The sequence below is a fragment of the Pituophis catenifer genome, unplaced genomic scaffold (assembly GCF_029215685.1).
Source record: "Pituophis catenifer annectens isolate HBS135680 unplaced genomic scaffold, rPitCat1.0.hap2 SCAF_3, whole genome shotgun sequence".
Classification (NCBI taxonomy): Eukaryota; Metazoa; Chordata; class Lepidosauria; order Squamata; family Colubridae; genus Pituophis; species Pituophis catenifer.
This window is the reverse complement of record NW_027256883.1, coordinates 37743437-37754791: the sequence shown is the minus strand read 5'-3', so window position 1 is coordinate 37754791 and position 11355 is coordinate 37743437. Positions and strand designations below refer to the sequence as shown.

Here is an 11355-nt window from a genome sequence, read left to right as displayed (position 1 = left end):
TTAAATTTGAGAATTTGTTGAGGTTTCTCCTTGATTTACATTTTCTGCTTGCACTGAGGGATTCAAAAATTGTCCTGATGCTCCAATGTATAGGCGTGATCTCATTGGCCATTTCTAGAAGATGAAGATGCAAGATAATTAGTATTGCTTGCACAAATGCAGGAAACCAGCAGCTTTATTAGCAATTACATGAATTAAGCCAGTTCATTTAAGAATACGTTTATCAGTTATGGAACTAAACATTCTCCCATTTTTTATAACCTGCTGTTTGCATTGGACCAATGCAAATAGTAAGCATGTGTAAATGGTATGTGGGAATGCTCTTGGGAGACAGAGAAAAACCACAGCCAGGGGAACAGCTGAATAAGAAGTAGCTGAGCTTGCAGCAAAAATGTGGGTGTGACAAACTCAGAAGGGACACTCCCTAAGTTTTTTGGGCTGTACAAACAATGGGGGAAAATATACTTTGAGACTTACAAGATCTGTTAATGAAACTTCACAATAATAATTCAGATAGCTCATCAGGGTGTGTTTCTCGTCTGGATCACCTTGCAAGACTGACATCATGAGAGGGAGAGCTATGTAGATTAATATGGAGAAGGAAGAAGATCTTGCTACCTCATTAGATACTGTACTTTTAGATTGAGCTCTTACACCCATTTAATTTTATTGTGGCGCATGTCTACAATTACTGACAGCTTATCTCTACAAAAGATTTGCAAACTGGTGGCAGAAGGTAAAAAATATAGGCCAGCACATTTATTAGGTTTAAATCATCATAAACTACTGTCCTACATTAGATATTACTGCTCATATATTCTGCTTGAAGAATATCATGTGTGTTTTCATCCATGTGTGTTTTTGCACCAGATTCTTAAAAAATAAGTTTTCATAAAAGTACACCACATCCGATATGAGATTAGTAAATACGTCTGTAAATTTTATATTTAGAAAAAATGCAAAGTTTAATAGCACTTATGTAATCCTACACACACACACATAAGCACTTTGATCCTGTGTTTGCTTATTTCAGATAAACACAACTATATGGAATTTATTTTCTCATATACACATATCAGAAAATAAATCCCATTGATTTAGTTGTGTTTATCTAAAACAACCAAGCAAAGTGCTCATGTCACAATTATATACGAGCACAGGTTTCCAACAGTGTGATTTATTAAAATAGAAATAATTGCCGGTGCTATTTACTTCTCAGTGTTATTAGCCAGACCTAATGTAAAATCATAAATTCCATTAATCTGTGAAGAAATGGGGAATGAGCACTTCTGATTTTATAAACTAATTTCAAAAAATTAGAAAGGCACTAAATGATGACAAAGAGAAACATTGCAATGCCATCCAGTTTTGCAGTTTTGCCTGCTGCCTTGCCAAATGGGATAATCTGGTAGATGGTATCTAAACAGAACTTCATATTGCAAGTAAAGTGGCATTGTGAAGAAGACATTATGAAAAAAATCTTCTTCTAGAACTTCTGTGACGTGTCTCTAAAATAAATTATTTATAATATTTTTCAAAAGTTTACCTGACATAATATACAGCCTATTGAATAAAAACATACAATTCAGAAACCTTCAGTAGTTAAATATACTGTAATGCAGAATCAATTGGACCATGTTTATGGCATGTCTCTTGGTCGTGACTAACACCCGGTTTCTTGACAATGATTTGAAAATGCTCCTGAGATGTCAATGCTGTTTCAATTATTTTAAGACAATGCTTTACTTTCTGCTCTACATTATCATTTCTGCTGTATGTACTCCTATATTATAGCCAGAATGAGATTTTAAAAACAATTCAAAATATAATTATTTTTTGCTAGAGGACAAATGCGTAACTAATTCTATATCAAGCCCATCATTGGTCTACATTTCAATAAAACTATTTTTAAAAAGTGTATACAGCTTCATTCAAGATTACTGTTAGATAATGTTAGTTTTGGAAACAAATAATGAAAGGACTACTTATATCAAGATCCATTTAGTTTGGTTTAAGGTAATTCTTAATTACTAGGTCTTTAACTAGTAGTTTCTTGAATTAAGCTAAGTGTAATTTATTAAAGAAATTACTTATTAACGAGCTAGTAGTAAGGGGAAGTCCTTTTGTAGTTTGAACTTGCAATATGAACTAAAGATGTTTCATAAGGCAGTGGATTTTACATTGGGGTAATTACTCCCCAATGGGATATATTTGGACATATCTTGGGGGAAATGGGGCAGTTTACAATAACATGTTTGTGAACTGAGTAACCAGTTTGGGATTGTCACTGTCAAAGTGCTTGTGTAAAAGAACAGAATCTATTTTTTGGTGGGAATAATGACATTACTTGAGACCAGGAAAAAGGATATCTGGCTCAAACAGTTTACAAGTCGCTGTCATAAGACATAAACTGCTTTGTAATAAAATCTTAAAACCTTGTCCCTGGTGTTGGGCATAATGATTATGGTACACAGAGGTTTAATGCTGTATCTATCTGAAGTGTCATATGTAATTACATCAATGAATTGTGGTTCAGTTGGTTCTAATTGATTCTGCTGATTCTGTAATGCTAAAGCTTTCTTGTATAGACTAGTGTACTTGTATATTAGTATGCCCTTTTGCCTGAAAATTTCTGCACAATGGAAAGGTTTTCAAACAATAGCATGATTGGACCATCTAGGGAAAAAAAATTACTTGTTTTGCCTTGCTTACCTTAACAGGGTGTAGGTAGCCATCCCCTCTCAGGGTTCCCAAGCCCTTGCCAGGCAATTCTTCTTCATCCTGCAAGCTGCGGGTGAGATGGGCAATGTAGGTGGTGGCTAGAAGCAATACATCCAACTTGGAGAGCTTAGTGTCAGGTGGTACAGAGGGCAGAGTTCTCTGTAACTCCAAGAAGGCATGTCGTAGGGTCTGCACTCGGCTACGCTCTCGGGCAGCGTTGGCTGCTGCAGGTCTCCCCAAAGTTGCCCCAGTCTGTTGTCCTAAGGAGTTAGTGCCAGATGTGGAGGGTGGCAGGGAGGCATTTGAGCTTGGAATATTGACCTTGATGTTCTCGGGTGCAATTTTATAGTCCATTGGTAAGACCAAACCTGCAACCAACATGATGCAAATTCCCAGCTTATACCTTGAATTGTCACAACCATATTTTCTTTTTTAGAACTATATTGCTATCTAATTTTTAAGAACTTTTTGTTACAATTTTCAGTATACTGCAATATATTCTGTTAATGTGGTACCCTAGTGCCAGCAACCACTAACCTTGCAGTTTTATTTTCAAGATAGGAGAATTCAGCTGAAAAATCATCAGCACATAATTCTAACAAATGATTCACAATTCTAATGCATTCTCAGAAAATAATGACCACATTTAAACACTATATTAGGACATATTTTTAAGCATCTTAACTTGAAATATATTTGGCGCCAACTTTTATTATCTTTGAGAAGAAGTGTATCCCAGTGAATGTGACTTAGTATCTAGCAGAAACGATTAGTATTGAAATGTTAATAAAGTGTCCAGATAAACATAAAAAGTCACGCCGTGCACAGCTCCCAATTACTTTATAAATATATAAAGTACATTTTCTTTACAATAATGTAGAAGTGATTTTCTTCCTGGATTTTTAGATATTTTTATGCATTTATTTTTTACTTCCCAGTAGTCCCCAAACTACAAACTGGGATTTTCTGATGTAAAGTAAATACAAGTAAATACTAAAGAGATCCAATTCCACCCATTTATTTGGATGATTATTTAAGATTAAAGGCTTCTACCACACTAAAATAAATAAATATGCAAGAATAAAAGCCTCAATTGTGAACTCATTTATTGAACTGCTTTTCTCTTTGGTACTGATACACGTTGACTTTAAAAGATAAAGATTAAATAGATTTGGAATATCATTTGGAATTCTTTTAAAAATGAGTGCTTTTGCAATCTGCAAACCATAAAGTACATTGAATCTAACTTGTATTTGCATTCAGTAAATCTTATATTTATTGAGGACTGTATTCACCTGGACTGTGCCTTATAAATTATAATCTAGTCTCTATAGTTATCAATAGTGGTTTTTGTTAACAAAACTAGCAATTAATTAATAAAAGCACATTAAATTTGTGTGCTGCCCAACTTTATTATTTAACTTTAATAAAACAATTTTTCTCCGTTACAGACTTTTCTATTCAGCTGAAGATGCTTTTCTGAAATCAAGCAATGGAGGAGAGGAGACAAAGAGGTAAAAAGAAGGTAGGATTGGAAATAATTGCTCTCTATGAAGTTTTTCCTGGTCAGCTTGAGAACTGCCTCAATTTCAGTTTCAAGTTTCTAAATTTAAAATGGATTATTGAATAATAAATTATATTAAACAAAATATTGGTAGATTTTTCCCTGAGTTAACATGGTTACATGGTTGCCCTACAATTATGCCTTTTGTAAGGGCCTAATGGGTTTTCAAATGTATCCAATTCTTTTTTGTTTTAAAATATTTATTAGCATAATTACTCATTAGTTCTGATTTAAATTTTAGTATTTAACACTTAGCTTATTAAAACTATACATTAAAACTATTTTATAATTAGGCTATTTTACTGCAAAAGATTGTATTTAAGTAATATAACTGACTGAGTTTTTCAATTAAAGCTGCATTTGTGCAGGTCAATTAATTTATTGGATATTTAAAATTTCTTTAGAAGTATATGGTTTTATTTATTTAGTATTCATTCATATACTAGGAAAGAAAGCTTTTGGTGTAGAACACTACTCTACATATTTATCTGAATTGCACATAGATGGAAAATATTTCTGGGGCTTATTTCCACATACATATTTAACACCTGAACAATCAGACTAAATAGCCCGTATAACATTGGCATCTCAATTCAAAATGTGAGACTAGTGGGAAAAATCCCACCGATTTGAAAGTCACATATATCTAAGTTCACGCTATTTTTATTCACAGCCCTATTTCACTTAGAATTTGTCCATGTATTTTTAAAAACTAACTATACGTATTTACATGCACATTAACCATATAAGAACGGTCATTGGACGCATTTAAAGTTTTCAAATCTATTGTACTTCTAAAGTAAATCATCAGAGCAAACCAAACTCATATTAGCGCTCCTCGCTACAGATTAGAGGCTAAATAAATCCTTTAAAATGATTTGGATTGCCTTTTGCACCGGAGAGTATTGCAACGCTTAAGTAACCTGTTCTCTAAGATTGCCTCCCTTGCATAATATTTTCTTATGAAGATATTGAATTGGAAACAATTCAAAGAGGAATAGCAGGATACGAGCGAATAAACGGTGGTTACTCGGCAAGAAAGTTTAGGAAAATGAGAGGGATCCACACACGACTTGCAATTCAAACTGCTTTGAGGATCTTTAATTCCAGAAAGGCACGACCTACCGTAAGCCTGTTGGCAAGATCGCACAACTGCGGCGCACGGAGGGCTTGTATAGAATTAGGGGGCGACCAAATTCGTGTATCTACCCAAAGAGCGCGAGGGAGCACTGCCAGAGTATTAAAAAGTTGCCTCAGATAGAACTTACTTGATCTCCTGGGGGCCCCGATCAGGGAGACTGAGCGCCGCCGCTCTCCCGTTGCAGATCTAGTCCAGGACGGGTGTGGGGAAGCCCCGGGCTTTTATAAGGGTTGGGGAGCGCGCCCACCAGCGCTCGGCTTTCGCTGACGCCTCCCCCCCACCCCCCTATCGCGTCGCCCTCTGCCCTTCCCGGCCGGCTCTCTCGCCTGCGGGGAATCGAGGCTGCTGCGCGCGAGGGCGGAACTGCCTCTCGCAAAGCCGCAACGGGTGCGTCCCCATCTTCGTACGCGCTCCGTCCACCGAGATCCAGCCGCCACTTCGCGACAGTCGAGTCGGATCGCGTTCGAATGACTTACCAGGTTGCAGAGCTACGCAATTTTCCTGGCGTCGTGAAACCTCACTGGTTTCCCATTGCTTTTCCAACCGAGTGTCTCGGCTTCTCAGAGAGGCTTATTGGTCTGGCCTTCAGATAGCCCACTGCCCAGATCGACGAAAAGAAGAGCCTGGCATCATCTCGCAAAAAGTATGAAATATTAAGAACTCCTTCCTAAGCAACACGGGTTGGGGGCAAGGACCCACTCAGACACTTTTGGGATGATCTCTCAGCCAACCTAATTCACAACCTGTTGTAATTGGGGCTTAGGTGTACTGTTGCATATTACAGGTAGGAAGAAATAAATAGAAATAAGAACGTATGTTTTTATAAATGATACATGTATAATATGAAATTAATAGAAAGATAACCATTCCATAAAGGGTTTCTTTGGCAGCTGTTGAATCCAGGGGTGTGTTAAAATACTGAAGATCTGGGCAGTAGAATAAGCAGGCACATAAGTCACTTCGCATAACCTTCTCTGTACTGTGGAACACTGGATTGTTTTAATATTAGTCACTATTTTTAAATTAAATTTATACATACTAATGTAAAAATGTGCCATTAGGAAGGCCTATGCACTTTCCAAATGCTATGAGACTTCAAAGTGATCATAGATCCTGTCATAGTGAAGCCAGCGATCTCTGCTTTGTAAATCAAGACATTTGTCCATTTAATATATATGTTGAACTTCAACTCTCACAATCTGACCAGCTTCTATTCTGTTTGAAGATTATGAATGCTCACAACCAATACAGCTGGAGGATACCAGTTTAGGAAAAGATAAATTAAATACACATCTATTAATGGCATAACACAACATCTGTGAAAAGTTGTTAGTTGGCTGATCTTTTTCATTTCTTCTGAATATCAATAGAAAGGTTTAGGGATTTTGCTTCTCTCTCCCTCCATAAATGAAAATGCAGAAAGTAATTCATTGGAATTAGAATTCCAAATAGCTACTTGTCTTTGAAATGCACAAAAATGCATTTACCAGATGCTTGATAACATTTACAACTGTAATTCATTGGATTTTCAGTAATTGAACTTATATATTTTTCACACTATCTTGTTTAAGATGGAGAACATATTGATTTTGTTATAAGATATAGATTAACACTATTTATCCACCCAGTAACTACATTTATTGAGCAGCATTTGTTTCTAATTATAACTGCAATTATAATGAGTTGAAACAAAGCCACAGAATCTGTGCTCCTGCTGATTGCCTGGTAGGGTGCAATGATTATTGCTGCAATGTAATAGCACCTTTAAGCCCATGAAAGACAAAGCAAAGCAGATCTCATTGTAGAATAAGGTAGTGGCAGCAGAAAGAATTTAGATTTATCAAGCACCTAATGAAATTAGCTTCCCCGAAAATTTTAAAAACTTAGCATGTGTTGTTTCACTTCACTTCTGTCTTCAGAAAGACCTTGGTACAGTGAAAACAAATGCAATGGGTCCCCTCAGGCAGGACTTGGCAGCAGCAAGTTTTCAGGCATGTTGCCAAAGTTTAATGGTGGATGAAGGGGTGTCATTTCACAATCAACAGACAGTTAAATGAGTAGCTCCCCCCAATCCCATACAAACCCCCAGCACATCACACAATAGATAGAAAGCACACACTGGAGTACCCGAGAGGAGGATTCTAGATTTGTTGTAACACTGAATGACAACACTTCTATGAACATTGCATTGGAGCCTCTCTGGAAGGAACAAACACTTTGCATTATAATAGAAGAAGGGAGGTCAACACAATTGGGGAGGGAGCAAGGTACATAATTATGAGTCAATAGAATCTGTATCCAACATATCTTCCACTGTTAAAGTAGCCTGCTAACCAGCTTTAGTCTTACAATAGGGACTGTAAGAAGACTAGCTTCTTCGGCGCAACAGGTGGCAGCATTAGCAAACATGGTGAATCTTGTAAAAGCACCTTATTGGAACAGAGATCTTCAGGAAATTCTTGACATAAGATGAAAACTAAAAAAAAAGCAGTAGTAAATCATGTTGATATTGTTGTCAAGATAATATGTAATGCTACCTATACCTACCAGTAGCATACAATATTTTTTCTTCTCTGGATAAAGCTTATAAATTCCATACTGTAGTGTAATACAACTTTGCAGAATTGGTATACAGGTGTCTTATTTCATTCAATAATTCTTATTTTAAAAAATTAAATAATTCTTATTTAAAAAAAGATAAGGTACACATGTAGGCATGTAACATTATACCTCGGACTATAAATTGAATAAATTAAACATTAATAATAATCAATTAATAGTATTTGGGGAGATTTGCAAGGCTTTTGATTATTATGGCATGAAGCAACTGGGGAATTACATACAAGTGGTAATGTGTATTTTGACCACTACACCGTGTGTACAGTTATTAGGCAAGTGAGTATTTTGACCATATCATCCTTTGTATGCATATTTTCCACCTCCAAGCTGTATAAACTTGAATGCTTAGTGGATATAAACAGATAAGGTGATGTGTATTTGTGTAGTGAGGGAGGGTGGGCCTAAGGAGATCAACATCCTATATCAAGGTGTGCATAATTATTAGGCAGCTTCTTTTCCTCAGGCAAAATGGGCTAAAAAAAGAGATTTAACTGACTCTGAAAAGGCAAAAATTGTAAAAGGGTCACCATGGTCACAAGAATCATTTTGGGATAATTTTCAAAAGGTTGTGATTCAACATCCACCTTTTTTATTGCTGGTCAGATAAACAGCATATAATATTTAGGTGATAGTATCATAGAATACACATTTGATATTCACAGCAAATAATTGAAATTTAAAGTTAATTCACTTCATTCTTGTAAGTATAATTTCCTTCCATTTAGTTTCTATTTTCTAAAGTGTTTCCTTTTATAGACAATGATATCAAAATAGACAAAAGTATTATATTCATTGCTACAAATGAAATAGCTATCTTTCTATTTCATCTGTGTATTTTACCTTTGTGTTTTAATGAATTATACTAAATATATAAAAAGTTTGCATTTATTGTCCACAGTTGCCTATTCATTTGAAAGAAAAGCCACTGAAATGGGATCAGCAAAATTCCAGTTTCATGAAGTATAATTGCTTGCATGTAAATCAGTGATAAGTAAATCAGTGATAAGAAAAACTAATAAGAGTAGAAATTAATCTAATTTTGAGATTACTGAGCTGAAATTTGTTATCTAAATATTTATTGGAATATCAGAACAAAGTTATTAAAATAACAAAGCAAGTATTGCAGTCATTCAAATCATGGACACTTTGACACAATTCAACCAGTTAAATATTTTTCCATCTCATTGATTTCAGTGAAAACTTCCTAATATACTTAATAGCATAACTCCATGCATGCCTAAAATAAGCGAATAATGCTAAACTCCTGTGACTTTATGGATATACAATATATAGTGGATATAGAAAATCTATATACATTTTTGTTAAAATGTCAGGTTTTTGAAAATAAATCACTTCAGGAAAAAAACACCAGAGTTTAAACTCTGAACACAAAGTTACATAAATGTTATGATTTATTTCCATAGCAGATAACAAATAGTCACTCTTATATGGCTCAATTTCTGCTTGTAATAATATATTACAAAAAAGATTTATCTTCCAGATTAGACTATTTGAGTTTTCTGTTGAGAAAGCCTATTTATTCCTGGTTATATGCTAGACAACTGAGTTACACTGCTGAGCTCAGCTTCTTTAAAGAGTTGCTGATAAACCAGATGTGCATCCTCACATATGCTGCTTCTTTGAACTCAAATTGCCAGTTTTGATGTCAGTTTTGGTCCATTTTGGCCACTGTCCCTGAAGCAGAATCATACTCTACCTTTATCTCACATGTCCTCATACTATTCTATCTAGGGAAAAAGATGTTTTGCAAGCTAATATCCCACCTATGAGGTACATACAGTGTTCTGACACACTTGCTATAAATTCAAAAACTGACAATAAGCCAGGCTTCCTAATCATGCAAAACAAGATGTGAATTGACTCTCTCAATAATGGACGCTCTCAATAAGCCATTAACCGGCACTTTATTTCACTTTCCACTAGGAAATAGTTGCAAGGACTGTGAATTAATCATCTTCCTAGCAGAGGCCTGGAAGGCATTTGCACAATGGAAGCAATGCTTATGCAGTATTCTCTAGATACCAATATTAAAATTACTCTTCAGGAAAATTGTTTAGGTTAGGATGTAGTAACCTTTTGCTGGAGGGAAGTAATTTAAAGATTGGACTCAAGAGGTTAAACAATTAGTGTTTTTCCCTATTATTATTTTTAGAATTTGCTAATATTGACCTTTGTTTTGTCAAACTGCAAAGCCATAGTTTTTTTCTGGTTCTTTCAAATTTTCACTTCTTTATCCATAATTAAATAAAAATAATATCAAAATACCCAATAATGAGTAAGCTATAGTTTAATACATATCATCTATCTCATAGTGAATGTTAGTAAACTTAATCACAGGCCAGCCAATTTTAGTGATTCCCTATTCATATCTGAATGAACAGTGAATATTGTGCAAATTTTACAGGATTCATAGAACATAGATTTAGGATTCTGCCATTAATGCACACACATGTAAATGTTCCACAACCAAATATATTTATGAGGATATCTGACAATAAGAAAAATTACATTTGTTTCTAGAAGTTAGTCGATTGACTTTTTGTTAATGTATAAGTGTTTACATGTATTTGTGTTTTATGTTTGTTTATGTTAATAAAATTTAATTAAAAAAAATTACATTTGGTTGGCTGGGAAATACAGATCAAAGACATTAATGAGAAGAGACATTCAAAATAAATAGGCAGGGTGTAGAGTTATACCAACCAAGCACTGGGAATGATTTTTTGATTGTGAGATAACATAGATACAATAAATCAATTCTTTGTCCTAGGAAGGCAGAAAAATAAGGGCTGAATTATTAGCTACCCTTTATGCTAGCCAAGAAAATGGAAAGTTTAAACTTGCAGTATAATTTCTAAGTTTCTGGAGAAAAAAGGTATAGTGCAAAGTGCAGAATACTGTTAAAATATTATGATCCTAAAGACACAGTGTTCTTATGTTAATTCCTCCTAAAGTACATGCTGGTTTCAACAGCAAACAACAAAACTTTAAGTACTGGAAATTTAATTCCTTCAAAACAAATAATATTGGGACTTATAATTTGAGATAAATCAAATTATATTTTATATTCAAGCCAATTAGTACACCTTTCTAAACACATTTATTTGGTATCATGTCTCTTTAAAATAATTGAATTATGTTTTCAAAGCACACTGAGGACTGTGATACAAATCAATATGAATTCAGGATAATTTAAACTGTTAGTCATGTTAAATAATTTGTTTGTGTATGTGCCTTTGAGTCAGTGTTGATTCCTAATGACTGGACTAACTTCTGCAGTTTTCTTGGC

The 11355-nt window shown here is 34.7% G+C and overlaps 1 protein-coding gene across 1 annotated transcript; it reads right to left on the bottom strand.

Moving 5' to 3' along the window:
- On the bottom strand, positions 1 to 5598 carry TCF24 (transcription factor 24). The gene is made up of 3 exons (XM_070942238.1): positions 5554 to 5598; positions 2713 to 3089; positions 1 to 114 (listed from the first exon to the last, which is right to left on the bottom strand). The coding sequence occupies exons 2-3, from the start codon at positions 3073 to 3075 to the stop codon at positions 1 to 3; spliced, it is 477 nt and encodes a 158-aa protein (XP_070798339.1). The 5' UTR covers positions 3076 to 3089; positions 5554 to 5598.
- Between the last annotated feature and the right edge of the window lie 5757 nt (positions 5599 to 11355).

Excerpts from the sequence above, each read along its gene's own strand:
- TCF24 (XM_070942238.1), bottom strand. The coding sequence starts at position 3,075 with ATGGACTATAAAATTGCACCCGAGAACATCAAGGTCAATATTCCAAGC. Across the intron at positions 115-2,712 it reads GCTACCTACACCCTGTTAAG|AAATGGCCAATGAGATCACG; the intron begins GTAAGCAAGGCA and ends TTCATCTTCTAG.